At 34.2% G+C, this 16,800-nt stretch overlaps 1 protein-coding gene across 6 annotated transcripts; it reads left to right on the plus strand.

Annotated features, from left to right (window-relative positions):
* The first annotated feature begins 1,712 nt into the window (after positions 1 to 1,712).
* Positions 1,713 to 16,800, plus strand: LOC106061735 (uncharacterized). 6 transcript variants are annotated; one of them, XM_056041838.1, is made up of 9 exons: positions 1,713 to 1,756; positions 3,817 to 4,572; positions 6,394 to 6,533; positions 7,525 to 7,599; positions 9,289 to 9,400; positions 10,615 to 10,667; positions 11,726 to 11,788; positions 12,224 to 12,460; positions 13,237 to 16,800. In XM_056041838.1, exons 2-9 carry the CDS (start codon positions 3,819 to 3,821, stop codon positions 13,288 to 13,290), a joined length of 1,488 nt encoding a protein of 495 aa, XP_055897813.1. In that variant the 5' UTR covers positions 1,713 to 1,756; positions 3,817 to 3,818; the 3' UTR covers positions 13,291 to 16,800. The 6 variants fall into 6 exon arrangements, with proteins under 6 accessions (XP_055897813.1, XP_055897811.1, XP_013075392.2 ...); XM_056041836.1 differs by having other exon boundaries at positions 1,753 to 1,854; XM_013219938.2 differs by lacking the exon at positions 1,713 to 1,756 and adding an exon at positions 1,953 to 2,072.

Raw genomic sequence — 16,800 nt, forward strand, 5'->3', positions numbered from 1 at the left:
GAAAACATTAGCTGGCACAGACTGTGGAGGTAATCACAACATTCTGAAAAATAGCTATAGGCCTACCATTTACATAAGACATGTTCTAGAATATGGTGCCACAGCTCAGCAGCCCAAAACCAGCCTAAGGAAAATAGTCAATGTTCAAAACATTGGTATAAGGATAATTACAGGAGCAATCAAAACAACACCCATTATAAGAGCTAGGAAACCGCTGCCCTGATCTCTCTGGATGAAAGACGAGAAATAAAAATCCGTTCCCAATTCCCTAAATTGGAAACCTTGGAGAGACACCCACTCAAAAATATATAAAGTCCACAAAAAACTGGCACCAAAAACGGTTTCAAAAGGACTACTTTCATAAAGGAATTTCTAAACCTAAAAAATTAGAAACAGTATGAAAAAATAACTCTGGAATCCACAAAACAACACAATGAATCTCCACTCTGGGATCGAAACTCTCTACTTACCATAAGAGACAGTATTGAAAATATTACAAAAAATCTGACTATACGTTCCAACAGAGCTTAAGGAAATATTGAACTCTTTTTTCAAACTAATTACCATTATAGCAATCAGTGGATCAGAGTTTACTCGGATGGATCATCTAATAAAGCCACCACAAATGGAGGCGCTGGAATACTCATCAAATGGCCCGATGGAGAAAAACTAGAAAAATATATTGCAACTGGAGAGCTCCCTGACAGCCACAGAGCAGAAAGGGAAGCAATAGAACTATCAGCTATTTTATACCATGCTATTATAGGCCTATATCAAATCATTCAATTTACCCCACACAGTCAGATTGTCTTTCTAACAGATGCGAAAACAATCCTCCAAAGCTTGGAAAACTCTGATTCCTCCTATAAAAAATGACCCATTGCAGGACAGCACTTATAAAGCTCAACAACAACAACAAAATGTTATTCGATGGTTAGGCCAACCAGCACATCATATAGAGTTAGGAGGAAATGAGAAGGCTTACACACTCGCCAAGTGTGCGAGAACAAACACGTTACACAATTAAATATTGCACTCTATCAAGAAAAAATGAAGAAACTAATAGTGAATAAAATAATTGAGAAATGGACAAGCTCTCATCCCAATCACAATAAGATAGGTGACGCCTATTATAAGATCAACGTCTATAATCTTTCGACTCAGAACCGGACATGACAGAATGGGACAACATATAGGCTATATGTTCCGGAAGCTCAAAATTACCAGTGAAATCTGCACATGCATGTGGAGTGTCACCAGCCAGAGAATGATTACTATATGTCCTTCAAAACTGCATTCTTTACCAAAAGGCCCGAACAAGACACTGGTCCCAAAACACCCCAGTAGAAAGAAAACTATATTCCCCTATGCATGGAGATTCGAGCTCCCCTATTTGGAAACCACTGCACAGTTCATCACATATATTGGTCTTATGGTCTATATAGTCATCTGGACGCTCCAACATAAACATGTGAACGAGGAAGAAGAAGAGAAAGGAAAATGGGAAAACTATAGAATCTAGATTTAGCTGACTATCATTGAGTGAGTCATCAGGCCAAGAATTGTATGTTGTAATAACAAAAAAAAAAAAAAAGATAAATTAATATATATAGGTCTGTAATCTAAAAAAAAAAAAAACATTAAAAAAAATTATGTCACCTCTTTTAGATGAGAAGTTATGTAAATTTTAGGCAAATCATTTCCGTGTTTTAAGATTATTTAAAATTTTCATCTCTTTGCAACAAAACAATACAAAGTAGATCTCCTCTACTCACTAGTCTAGTGGCTAGATCTGGACTACCACTAGTTCAAGATTGTAGTCTAGAAATCTTTTTTTAATCAAGTTGACGTTCTGTAAAACTTTACATCTAGATCTAGTTATTTATAAGAGCCCATTTATTTTAAATTATTCAACAAAATTTATCTTTTAGATCTAGGACTAGGACTAGATTGACTAGATATAGATTCTGACTAGAATCTGTTTTTTTTTTTTTTTTTATCTAGATGAATCTAGACTAGATCTAGAGCTAGCTAGATAAATCAGATGATCTAGACGACTATTCTGAGACTGAGTCAGTAGTCTAGAATTAGAATTTAGAAAAACTAAACTTAAAGTCGACTCACTGTGCGTCGGTGACTAAAGTGTCTAAAAGTAAAGTCACTAATCACTAAAGACTAACTGTGACTAAGGTCTAACTAAACTTAAACCGTTAGGCTTAGGTAGTAATTTTAGTATTGATCTAAAATCTACTAAGGCAAGGCGTCTAAGGCCATCAAAAGGGCAATAATTTATGAATAATTATAATTGTCTAAATTGTCAAAAAAATACTTAAAATAGTCGAGAGAGATCTATCAGACTAATCAGAGCTAATCTAGGAAAGACTAGGACTAGACTCTGGACTCTAGACTAGATCATACTAGATGAGATCTGATCTAGATTACCATTCATTGCTTTCTTAAAAGTGTGTGATTTTGAATATTGAATAGAATAGATCTAGATCTATACTAATTTTAGTTATAGACTGTCACTATAGAATAGATTAGTTTAGTATAGATAGACACTAGTGTAGTATCTATAGTAGTATACTGTGACTATCACTATACTACCTATGTCTATAGATTTAGAGTCCCAAGTTCAATATTTATTGAATAGTAAGGAGGCGTGGTGGCTGAGCGGTAAAGCCCTTGGCTCCCGAACCGGAGTCCCGGGTTCGAATCTTGTTGAAGACTGGGATTTTTATTTCAGAAACTCTGAGTCCACCCCTGACATTAGTTGGGGAAAAGTAAAGGCGGTTGGTCGTTGTGCTGGTCACATGACACCCATTAACCGTAGGCCATAGAAACAGATGACCTTTACATCATCTGCCCTATAGATCACAAGGTCTGAAAGGGGAACTTTACTTAATAGTACATCATCTATACCAGTAATGCCCAAAATACGGCCCAAGGTTCTAGATCTATCTAGAAATCTATATTCTTGTCTAAGCATTAATGTCTACTCTAGATCTAGTATTCTAGAGTATAGTCTAGAGATCTACTGATCTAATAATAATTGTAGTAGAAGTCTAGTTGCTAGTAGTACTAGATTCTAGACACTAATGCAGACTATTTATCTGATTGTGTTGGTCGCATCCTTAGAAAAGATGTAACAACACAAGACATAGAGGAAGACCAAAAGAATGTGGCTATGCAGTGTACTAGATAAAGCTGAGAGGACAGAAAAGAGCTGGGAAGCCATTAAAAAACTGTGGAGAGTGACGTGTTTTTACTGAGGCTTTATGTTCTATGAGGAACTCAAAGGAATGATGATGATGATTATCTGATCACTATATAGGATATATAGATCTCTGATACTATGATATTTCTAACAAGTGTCTCATAATCTTTGTACTGCGCCTGACCATATTTTAAAATATATTTAATTAAAATAGATATATATATAGATCTGTATCTAGAAATCTATTTTTTATAATTTATAAAATATTTTATATTTAAATAGGATATATATACTAGATGATTTATATAAGGATATATAATATATATTCAGTATAAATATTTAAACAATAAAACTTTCTATCCAATGTCTTCCAGATCTAGATCTAGATTTTTAATCTAGGTTATTTCTAAAGTGTAATCAGTCACTTCAATCAGCCTTTTAATTAATGTGTTTAAATTTAGATGTAAGCCTACATCATGTTAAAAACTTCAATAGTTTATATTTCAGTTTGCAGATTAGCTTATCAAGAAAGTTTATTTTCAGTTTGTTGTTTAGCTATCTAGACCTCTATTGATCAAGATAAATTTATCTCCTGACAGAAATGAATCCAGATGGCCATGACTCTAAAGACAATCATGAAAAGAAAGAGAAAGCTTCTGGGCATAAGAAAAAAGAAAAGGCAGCCAAGGGAAAGCGGAGGCCTAGATCTAATCATGACACGTTCGAAGGATGTTCCAGTATGGCTTCTGAGCCGCTTGATGGGGCCAGTAATGTAGTCTTTCAAGATAATAATCATGCTTCAACATCACATGCTAGTGATAGGACACCCTTTTTTACCACCTTTGACAGGGCTTGGCACCACCACCCTACCTACACAGAGGACCAGGACAGCTCATTTACCAGAGGTCTAGGCACTTCACCACCTTCTAGACAGCGACCGTCAGATGACGACAGCCAGGGTAGCGGTAGTCGCAGTCTAGAATATGACGTCTGGAGAAGAAGCCATGATTGGCACTCACACAGGCACCAACCTCCTACTCTTAGAAACAGGGGGACAAAACTAGGACAAAGTCACAGTAGTGAGAACACTGCGTCCTCTTCCAGCACAGCTCAAGATTTTTCCCCTCCTAGACGACATCGGTCTGGTCGATCTGAGAAAAACTCTTCTCCGAGAGATGGTGCTGTGTCATTCCCAGACCTAGTGTCGTCTCAGGCAGAAGAAGCCAGAAGTCAAGATGTAAATTTATTTCCTCGGGACGATAGGAGCCCATCCCTTTCTCCTCATTTCACAGATTTCTATGCCAATATATTAAGGGGCTTGGGTACAGAGAGTGAACCATTTGAAATCTCCCCAGGTTTGTTGGTTTTCATTCTAATTTCAAGTTTCATTTAAGACATTGATACTAATTTTAAATGAAAAATAAAAAATGTAAAACATATGGTTGTTAATTTTGAAAATATAATTTATTGACATGCTCTAAATAAGTTGGGATTGTGAAATAAATGACCAACCTTTTCTTTATCTTTCATCTTGTAAACTAGATTTGACTTTACTCATGGAGTTCTAAATATAGCAGTCATCATTACTATGCTTGAAACATGATCAAACTGAACTGTTGAAAAATAACTCAGCTGAAACATGTCCTTAAAAATAACTCTAGAGATATAACCTGTCCTTAACACCTACAGGCTCTTCCTTACATTCAAATATATTTATTTTTCCTAATTGCATCGATACAAATATATATATATATGTATATGCATTAGGTCATAATTTCCATTTTGCCTTATAAAATTTTTACAGTCAAAGACTACTGTACTTGTAAAATAATTTGGGATTACTAATATAGAAAGTTTTGTTTGGTTCAATAGAAATGTATGTATAATTTTTATAGTTCAAGAACATTGTAAGGATATATATATATATATATATTATATAGATATATATATATATATTGCCAATACACTTGTTACTTGTTCATAAGTTGAGAACCTGTGTATCTAAAACATCATCTTTAAATAAGTGCTAGAGAGATTCTATTCCTTTCTTATAAAAGACCTCTAGAGACTTAAAAACCCTGTAGTTAATAAGTTGTTTACAAATAGTTCCATGCATACAGGTTAAGAGCAAGCATTTGTTAAATTAGAATTCACTAAGCAATGGGTAGAAATACAAAAAAAAGATACTATTTTTTTCTTTCCTGCCTCGAGGGAACCATGAGTCAATGTTTGGCATGAACTGTGCAAAATAGCACCCTAAGTTCCTTGTCATTTACTAGGCTAAACTAGCTTGTTCTGGCCTGGATTGACTCCTTGTTGTTGATAGTTGCTTACTATAATTGCTGGTAGACAAACTCTGTAGATGTATTATATTTTAATTTGTAAAACTTGAAATAACTTGAGTAACTACTTTGTGAACAATACTAAATATAGCTTTTATTATAATAATATCGACAAAATTATCTTAAGATAAAATGAAATCAAGGTGTAGTAGACTTTATTTATAATATAAAATGAGATTCTGAGCAAAATCTAACTCACTACCATAACGCGCCTTAACAGTCTGGCAATATGGAGTCATCTCCCCACCTAAGACTGCTGATGACAATGCCGCTTATCTTGCATCATTCAAAACCAATCGCTAACCTCTTCCCAACATCACCGTAGAAACACACACACTCGCTTCATAACACTCTTTCATTGTAAGGCTCTGTCAGGGTGCCTCTATCATCCCAGCTTTTTGACTTTTTTGGCTATTGAGTTTGCTTGATAACCACTTTTCCATGTATCTAACTTGATAAGATGAACATTATAAAATGTGAAAGTTATAATATTATGCTTATTTAGGCAAGTTGCAAGTATTAGTAGTTGTAGAGGAAGTCATTTAACTCTTTATCTCCATATTTATTTTCTGACATAATTGTTCATTTTTCACATTTGTGCATTCTACCTTGTCATGATTAAACTTCTATAACTTTTTTGTTTGTAATCAGAAAACGGGAGTTTCAGTCTAGAATATAGGAGAAATCATGCTCTTTTTATGTAACACAAATTAAAGTTTATAAAATCAAAAATTAATTTAAATGGGGTCAAATCAACGATACTATCGTTAATTAGGAGAGAAAGAGTTAATGTTGTTTGATTACTAAATATTCACTTTCATTCTGCTTAAAAAGATCCCCCGTCTAGCTCAAGTAGTGTGGTGATGTCAGATGAAGCTATGGCCCGGCAGTTACAGGAGGAAGAGTGGCACAGTGGAGGCCATGTTCCTGCATATCCTTACTTTGAACACAATAGTTTTTCTCCTATGCGACGGGTAGGTTGGGTTTGTTTTTCTGAAAGTTTAAGTTTGTTTCGAGTTTCCTAATGGAGTGGCAACTGATTTCTTAGCACTGAATGAAAGTGTTTCAAACATTTTCTTACTAACATAGTGATGTGAATCAGCACCATTCTGCATCAGTGTACAGATCTTGAAATCCTTAGTGAAAGCATTCTGAGACTTTCCCCCTCACACCTCAAAAAAAAAAGTGGCAACAAGCTTTTCACTGCTAATATCTGAACATGTGCAGAACTGTATAAATAACATGAAATAAGTTGTTTGTTTATATATATATGTGTTCTGTGGAACCCTAGTGTTCTGTAATGCCTGAGTAGGTGTTTTACGAATTACTGGGATAATTAACTAGTAGGACCCATGTGGAGGCACGGTGACTAAATGGAAAAGTACTTGGCTTCGGAACAGAGGTCCTGGGCTCGAATCCTCTTGTAGACTGGAATTTTTAATTTTGGGATCTTTGGGTGCCTCTGAGTCCACCCAGCTCTAATGGGTACCTGACAATAGTTGGGTAAAGTAATGGTGGTTGGTCATTGTGCTGGCCAAAAGACACCTTCGTAAACTGTGGGACACAGAAACAGATGATCTTTACATCATCTGCTCTACAGATTGCAAGGTCTGAAATGGGTAGTGTACTTTACTCTTAGGCCACAATGCGAATTAATGTCTCAAAAAATACGCAAAGTGTTCAGCTAAATACTCAGAATGTGCAAAGTGTTCCGTTGAGGACATAGCTTGGGAAACACTGCTTTAATCAATTACTCCATTCCTTTGTGATAGTTACTAGTTGATTTTTTATTTATGAAAAAAAAAGTCATAAAAGAGTGATGACTATTTATTGAAATACTTTCAGGTTTTTAATTTCATCCCCCAATTTTCTCACATTTACTAGAGTAGGGTGAAAGACTTTAATGAACTCTTTTGCAGAAAACATCTTGGGCTGCGTGGATTTTATATTTGTTTATTCTTTCAGCAATCAAGAGCTCCAGCAAGGACATTTTCAGACACTGGACCATTTGGACTTTTAGACCTCGGTCAGCATCAACGGGTAAGTTTAGTCTCCTTTTTTCGTATTCATTTGTTTATGTCAGTGACAATAGAAGTTTTTACTTTATTAATGTGGCTTATTGTGGAGCTATTGGAAAGGGATCATGACAACTGACTATTTGTTTCCCCAACAAATGATTCGCAGACGAAGGCTTCCCATACATTTTGTTCAATGGCAATTGGTTGATCAAAAATGTTTCACAGAATAGTAACAAATTACTAATATTCTGCTCATGCTTGTAATTAATTTGCATTGGAAGTAACTGGGGACTGGCATTGTGCATTGAACTTTTTTTTTTTCTAGTATTTCTTGTTTTTACAAAGCTGGTGAAATGTTTGTACGCATTATTTCTCCCTCAACCTAGTCTCGGATCAAGTTGAAACTTTACACAATTATTTTTTGTACGTAACAGAACAGGAATCAGTGAAAAAAAATTAACCAATTAGTTAACTATTTTGTTGGTTTCAAAAAAGGGAAATAAATGCTACTTATTTAGAGATGTGGTCGAATATGTAGAGCTATTTCCATCAGGGCCGGTCCTACAGGTTGCGGGGCCCTATGCAAAACGGATTGCGCGGGGCCTAATTTGGGGTTGTGATAATAGTGAAAATTAAGATTTTGTATTAGGAAATAAATTCGGCTTTGCATTTTATTCATACTTTACTAAGTACAAAATCACTGTAAACTTAACTTTACGAGCCATCTACAGTAGATAGTAGTTTTCCCAACAAAAAAAAAAGCAGATAAACATTCAAATCTGCCTTTTAGATTTACTATCAACTAGCAAAATATTATTAAATTTTATTAAATGAAAGCTGACAATGCCTTTTTTTTAACGTGAGTAAGATTGGCGTTTTCCATACTGAATGACACCCTGAAATGACAATTTTGTCTGTTATAAGGAGATTTGCATCAGTTTCCAGAAGATTTTAATAATTTCAGGAGATTTTCATGACTTTTTCGTATATTTTAATTTGAAGAGAATTCAAGGAACCCTTTAATAATAAGTTAAAATGGTTTAATTTAATAATTTACACCTAGAATTTGCATCGCGCGGGGCCTATGAAAGTGCGGGGTCCACTGCGGCCGCATAGGTTGCAGTGGCCTAAGACCAGCCCTGATTTCCATGGTAACATTTTGTATACGTTTGTTCATAATTTTGCATAATTATTCATAGTCAAAGACAATACACAAAGCAATAAAAAAATCACCCAATTACTGGTACTTAATCAATTATTAGTAGGGAGTTTATTTCACCATTATTGAGATATATGGCAGTGATTTTTTTATTCTTCCTCTTAGATAAGGTTGTTTTTTTTTTTAAAAAGATTTTTTAAATATTTAGCTTGTTTAATTTATCTATATCCCAAAATTTTTCTATTGCAGCCTCTGCACAGGTTTATCCCATTTATCTTCTTTTCTTATAAATTACAAATGTTACTTTAGAAGAGAAGATAATTACTCCTTTGCATATCCATGTGTCAATCTAGTTATGCATGTTAAATTAATCAGTGACTAAAACTCTGTTAATAACAGTCATTAATTTTCCTGGCTAATCCAGCCAACCCTTTTCAAGCTCTAATGGCACTAGGGAAGAAGGAGCACTTTTAAAAATTTGATTTTTTTTTTTCATTGAACGGAATTCTATAACAATGCTCTGCATAATATTTTCATTTTTGAAACTTGCAGCAGGCATCTAGAAATGAGGCTCGTGCAAGGGCATCAAGAGCAAGTAGACGCAGGACACACATGGATCACATGTCACAAATGAGTATGAGCTTCCTCACTGATGACATAACATGTAAAGAAATAGATGTTCCCTTTGTGGTAGATGCTCACACTCAACTTACTTTGCACATGTTTTGTAAAATGTTTTACATTTTTCGGATGTTCCTTCAGAGTTGAAGATAGTTTACTTCCTAGTCCAAACCTCCCGCAGGACTACGGGGGATGGGAGCGGGCAGTGTTTGAACCCGGGACCCTCGATAAATCCAAACGACAGTCCAGCGCGCAAACCGCACCACCAGGCAGCCATCCTGTCATTCCTAAAATGACAAAAGTTCTTTCAAAATGAATATCCGTACCGACCTGAATAATTGTTTCGCGAAAATAAAAGGAAAAAGAAGAATTAATGATATGAAAAAAAAGTTATGGATGCTACTAAAAAGTGTTAACGTTATAGGAACAGTATTATACAGATGAATAAGACGATTTATTACCAAGAATGTTTTTTGCTATGTATAGACGTTGTTGTAAAAATGTTTGTAAAATATTTTCCATGTTTCGGATGTTCCTTCAGAGTTGAAGATAATTAACTTCCTAGTCCAAACCTCTTGCAGAACGAGGCGGGGTGGGAACCCAGTTTGAACCTGAACCCGGGACCATCGATGTGTCCAAATGACAGACCACAGTGCAAACTGCATGACCAAGCAGCCATGTACCTTTCGTATTTTTCCATCTAATAAGTATTTATTTCTTGCAAACTATGTTGGTTAAACTTTTTTCACTTACAAGACCACGTCACCAATTTTTCGGGATTCCCAGCATGGTGCTATGCTGCTCTAACTAATTTTCATTTGTTGCTTAGAGTATCAAAAATCGACAACTTGAGAATACTAAAATAAAGAAATGATCATAAGTAAAACCATATGTTAAGCCATTGCTAATGTCTGCCCCATGTGTTTAAGTGGACTTGGTTTTACATGAAAAATGTCCAAACTTACTATGTCTAGGCTTTGCACAAGCCTAAAGCTGATTGGTTGACTTAGATGCTTAGAAGTCAAGAATAATTTTTTTTTTCATTTGACAGAGTGACAGCTTGATAATAGAGCTAGATCAATAGTAAGAATATTCAAGTTTTTTTTTTGCCCCTGGAACGTAACCTTTACAGATTCTTATATAATTTAAGCAATACTTTGATTTGCTATTGGTTTGTGTGAGCATCTACAGTACCCAGATATTTCTCTGTTCAGATTTAAAAGTTAACAGCTTACACGCCTATTTCTGATTTCACAGCCCTCATCTTTGAATTGTTTCACAACTATGGCATGTCCAACATTGATATTGAGGTACTCAATTTGTTTTTTGCACCTATTTTTTTTTTATTATAAAGATACAAGTGTACGGGCTAGGGGAAGTTGTGGTTTTGGAGTTTTAAATCTCAGCGGCCCTTTGATCAGTGTCACACTTGACTGAACTCAGAATTTCATTTGGGATATAAAATAGTTGCTTAGAATTTGTTCTGGCATCAGGTTAGGTAAATAGAATACTAAAACTGTTTTCTCAGTAAAGCAGGTTAAGTAATTTTTGTTTCTAAACTGTTGCCTTCAGTTTACAATAGATATGTGTGGTGGCTTTTACTTTTTTCAACTGATGTGAACACACATGACCAATCAGTGGGCTTGGAAATGAGCGTATTTCAAACCCAGAACCTTCAAAACATGCAGGAAAGTCAAGATGATTAGATAGTTCAGAAACTGATGAAAAAATCAACTAGAGGTCTCTGTATAAAATAAAAGGGCTTCCATGTTTCATTCACTAGTATGTGAGGCTGAGTGGCTAGTATGGCTACCAATGGTAGCTCAATTTCGATCCTGTTTGAAATTTTTAATGAGCATTTGGCTCAAGCTAAATTAATTTTGCATAGCTCCTAAAGGCAGCATTAAAACCTCTCCTGTACCCCATTCTCCACAAGTGCACTAAGAAATTGAACCAGAGTGCACTGAGCATGTTATATCATGAAAGTTACTCAGATGCACAATGCTACAGAAATGAAAAAAAAAAAAGTGTGGGTAGGTACAATAGAGGTCACATCAGCCCACAGAGGAATCCTATAATAAAATTTATCAAACTGAAATTGATATATATGATAATGGTTTGGAGTATCAAAGAAAGTCAAGAAAAATCACATTTATTTTTCTTCTACTCAGCAATGCTGAATAGACTCAGAAGTGTGAGAAAAAAATGTCAGGGCTTCCCTGGGATTTGTGTTACAAGAATCTTTGTTTGACAGCCAAGTGCTGAACTTCTCATTCAGTTTGCCCATTTGTGATGTAGAAATTAGTCATGTTTAGTTTTCTTTTTTTATTTTCACATGTTATAATTAAATTTTTTTTTGTCAACATAGTCCCTGCTCAATCCGAATCTGAACCCAGGAGCAGTAGGTGATCCCATTCGTAATGATTATGAGGTAAGTGTCACTTTGTATTTATTGTGTTTCCTTTTTTTTTTTTGAAACTGTTAATTACATTTCTTTTTGTATTTATTTTTTATTAGAAAGTTTTTACTACATAGAGCAGTAAGGATGACTGAGTGAAATTTTAGTTTATAATAAAAAAAATTTCCCAGCATGCTGTTTTTACATCTTCATCTTTCCTCTAGTCTGTTGGATCATTGGGACACCACAGATGATATGTCGACTTTCTCTCTTCTTCCTCTTTGTATTTTGCCCTGGCTAAAGTCTCTTTCAATGACATTCTTTGATGTTGTCTACCTTTTGTGTGTCTTAGAGTGTGTCTTTTTAATTTACTTAAAATTTAAAACAAATGTGATATTTATTATAAAAAATATATTTCTTTTGGTTATAGAGATGTTAAGTAATATATTTCAAAAACTTTTTTCACAGTCTCTATTGGCATTAGCGGAGAGACTTGGAGAAGTGAGCAAAGGTATGAGTGAGGAAGACATACAGCAGATTCCTACCAGTAGGCATGTCTGTGATCCAGATGGTGCCACAGCTGATCCGGGAGGAGAGAAGCCCCAATGCAACATCTGCCTGAGTGACTACCAAGATGGCGACGAGATGAGGAACCTCCCTTGTAAACACAACTATCATGTGGTCTGTGTTGACCAATGGCTCAAGGTTAGATATTGAGTTGGCCACAATGTTCATAACAGAGTTGTCTTTTAGAATAATTATTTAGTTTGTTTCTTGGTGGGGAGCCAGACTTTTGAAAATTGTATTAATATTCACTATCAATGGACAACTGGGAAAGATGCTAAAGAGGCAATACATATTGCATTAGTTAATGTAGTCCTTTTAATAATTATAATAATAAGGCTTGTCTTCGAGTCTAAAGATTAATGGGGAATACAGTATTTCCCATGGCTACGCAGTCCCAGCTGTGACCTACATATTTTGCCACATCTAGCAAGGGAAAACCTATTCTTCGCCTGTGGTCGATTGAGATTTTCTTCTCTACAGTTGCTAAAAACCACAAAGATAATTCCGGTTGTTTTGGAACTGGATTCACTCATTGAGGTCATTCATTCCTAAATAATTGATAACGTCCTGATTCTTAATTTGAGTCCCTCTGTTTGGCAAATAGTTAATTATGTAACTATCTCATCCATATGGATAGTGGACATTATTTTACATTAATTTAAGAATGATAGACATAAACCTAGTGAGGGGGCTCCAGTTCAAATCTCAATAAAGAGTAAGAATTTTTATTTAAGATCTGACTTGAGCTTAGTTTAGTTGTATTTTCTAAGAAGCATTGGCACCTTCTCCTACACTCTCTCTCTCTCCCAGAAGTCCACGCAAAAGAGATTAGACCAATGCGCACTGAGCATGCTGTTATGTTGTACAAAATATAAAAAACAACAAACAAACAAAGTTTTTTTTTCTTCCTCCAGATCAATGCTACCTGTCCAATATGCCGTGCTGAATTGAAGAAAAGAAACTCCTGACCAGCTTCCTGTGACTATAATAGCCAGGATTCGTCTCAGTGACAATGTTATTAGTAACACATGACTTGACTGGGACATCTAAGCCAGTGATATGTATAAACATCATTTCTATAACAGAAAACAAAATGGCATAACTAACATGTATTTTTTTTTTTTTTTACTGATTTTGGTAATTTTTTATAATCTGACGAGTGGTTTCCAGTATTTGGGCTTTGAACCTCCTATCATAGAAATCTGCTATATTTTTTTTTGTAATTTCTCATCTTTCGACCCGCAAATTGTTTTTAAAAAAAAGTAATTTCGACCCAGTTCTATTTCCAGGTAAAACAATCTTGTTGTTTAAATAATCTTTGCTTCGATAGATTAAGAAAAAAAACAAAGAACACACCATCAGAAAAAAAGCTACTTCCAATTAACCTTTCTCATATTTATTCTGCCCAGGAGAATGCTCCTTACATGGAAACCACTTCTCTAAATACAATTTTTTTTTTGCTTTTAAATTGCTCATGCATAACTTTTGTATGTATACTTTTAATACAATATTCTTCATTTTGTACAGAATGCTTTTTATTCCCTACCATATTTTAATAGACTTTGGTCAAATCATTGATTGGTTTATATGTCTAAAGGCATTGTTTTTGAGAGAAACTTGAATAAAATGTTTCAGTATGATTCTTGGTAGTAGTCTAAAATGATTATTTGAATCCTGTAAATAGTTTTTAAGTCATCTTTGATTTTTTCTTTTCTTTATAAATTTTGTTTTTTTAACCTATTCAATTCCAGCCCACTCTAAATTTTAGACCTTTCAAATCTCAATCAAAAGGGGATAGCTTGTGGGTTCACATAAAAATCAATAAAAAAACAATCTCCAAAGTAAATAGAGTAAATCCATCTGCAATTAATGAGAAATGATTACTATATATTGCAGTATAAAAGCTTTTTGTTTTTACTAATGAATCTTCAATGTTCTTGCATGATAATGTGCTGGACCTACAATTTTTGTTCTTAAATCACCTTGGTCTTGGATGAAGGCATAAAGGCAATTTTAGAATAATGCATATTCAGGTCTAAATCTAGTCTCGTTCACTGCGTTCATTATCATCATTAACTTTTCCTATTATATGAAGATAAAGACCTCATTTTGGGTCATTAAAGTCCTTAAATAATTCAATAACTTCAATTAAACTTTACGACCCAGTGCCTCACGATTTATAGATATTGTTGAAATTGAAAACCGATCGCAAAACAGATTTTTGTTATATTTTCCGCTATTGGAATTAAAAAATAAATTTACAGTAAGCTTCCTTGGCCTCTCTTAGGAACATATCTAGCGAGATATTCGTTTCATTGGCTACTAATAAGTCGCCATATAAGAAATTGTAGACCAAGTGCTGAGCGTCCGTTTTTTGGCTGAATGGGGCTTAGTAGGTAGTGGCCATATTTGTTGGCTATGGGATTGAATGGGTTAAATACAGCAGCATGTAAAATGAGTTCCAAGAATGACAATAAATTTGGTGCGCATGAACTCATGAGTTGAAAGGTATTTTGCTCAACACGAATATTTGTTTTCTATGAGGATTGATTTTTTAAAAATATTTGGATGATATGGATTTTCTTTTTTTATCTTTGTATTTTATTACTTGTGCATGTATTAGCCATTGAGATGTTCTTATAATTGACAAAACATTTTAAAGACTGTATCATAGTGTAGTTAAACTAGTGATAACGTTTCATGTGTGAATGCTAGACTTATGTTTAAGTTGGTAGAAAAAATTCAGTTTTTTTTTAAACATAAGGGGGAATGTAAATAACAAAATTTAGGCATTAGGATCAATTATCTTCTCTTTTGATCTCTAATTTGTTGGGTAAGATTCATGAACTGTAGAAATAAACTAAAAAGTTGTCGGTGTTACAGAAGAAAAACAAAAAAGACTGCTATGAAATGAAATGCTGATAAGATAAAATGAAATCACTGTCTGGAGACAATCTTAAAACATTGGCATGAGCAATACTTTTGATGAATTTTTTAGACCAAGATTTTCACTTTTAAAAAAATTTATTACACAAGAGAATTGACTTTTGAAAATTGATATCATTTTGTTGTTAAAGTTTCTAAGAAGTGTGCGGTACAGGTGGCACAGAATGGACTAAGATTTGCAAAGGGATTCTGTGGATAACAAAAAATAATATTTAAACTGGTTCACTGAATGATACTGGATCATTTTAAAGAAGCAAAGTGTTTCATTTTTTATTGACATGGGGGCATCAGTTTTAAGTGAATAAATACTTTTTCTTCATTTGGAGACACTTTAAACATTCAAATTTTGTTGCCATCAATCACTTGGTCGTTGTTACATTGTTTGGGGCTTGATAAAACTGTAATGGGCATTAAACTAAATTTAAATTTGATGTACAGTGTAAAGAGTTTAATCGATTTTAGTAATGTAGTGTTCTGTATAATATTGATAATAATCATATATATTACACTGTAGACAAGGATACAGAAATCTCATGGTGCTTTTTTACCAACATTAACATCGTTAATGTGCGTAACATGTTTGCCAAAACAAAGTGCACATACAATACTAGGGTCCCTTTTGCAGTCAGTCCAGATATAATGCTAATATTAAGATTGAGAGAACTTTACACACCCTTGAATAATACCAGCTCTTTCATTACCTTTCCCCTCTGATGAAGTGATGCTTTATTTGAAGCTGATATATAAAAAATTCAATTTATACAAATATTGTACAAAAATCTCTTTATATTACATCTAGATCTTGACACAATTTACTAGATTATATAAGAATATTAATTATAGTACTTCTTGCTAAGTCATTTTTAAAATTATGCGGAGGTTCATTTTAAAATGTTACAAATTTCTGTCTTCGTTCTTCATATAGTTGGAAACTTGTCCGTTTCTTTTCCAGTTGAAATTGTGACTTTGTAGAAACACAAGGATGTTATATTGCAGTGTTTCCCACACTTTTGACCTATGTGTACCCCTTTTATAATTTTTGTAACACAGAGTACCTTACGTCCCCCCCCCCCCCTTCTATGTAATTGCATCTATTTGCTGAAAAAACAGATCATATAATTGGTTTCCTGGTTGTTAATTTTAATCTGAGATGCTGTTCCACATTTAATAGTCTGTTCCTTTTTTTTTGACAAATTCTGAAAAAGCAACCTCTCATGAATATGAAGTTGGAAAAGACAAGATGTATTTCAGATGCAGAGAGTTACAATGCGTGACGATCCTAACCTTTTTTAAACCACACAAATGAAATGTATATTTTGACCTGTAACAAATGTGTCACTCCACCACCCAAACTCTGAAGTAAATCACTAATGCCATTTGGTACATCAAAACTATAAATCTTTTACAAATAAGTATTCAATTGATGGGATCAATGTTTATATTTCTACATTCTAGACACTATGGTAAAATAAAATGTAATCTTTTTGACCTTGAAAAACATCCCTATCCATTACCCAATCTTTGTGAATTTT

This window comes from Biomphalaria glabrata, chromosome 9, assembly GCF_947242115.1.
Source record: "Biomphalaria glabrata chromosome 9, xgBioGlab47.1, whole genome shotgun sequence".
In the NCBI taxonomy this organism is placed as follows: Eukaryota; Metazoa; Mollusca; class Gastropoda; family Planorbidae; genus Biomphalaria; species Biomphalaria glabrata.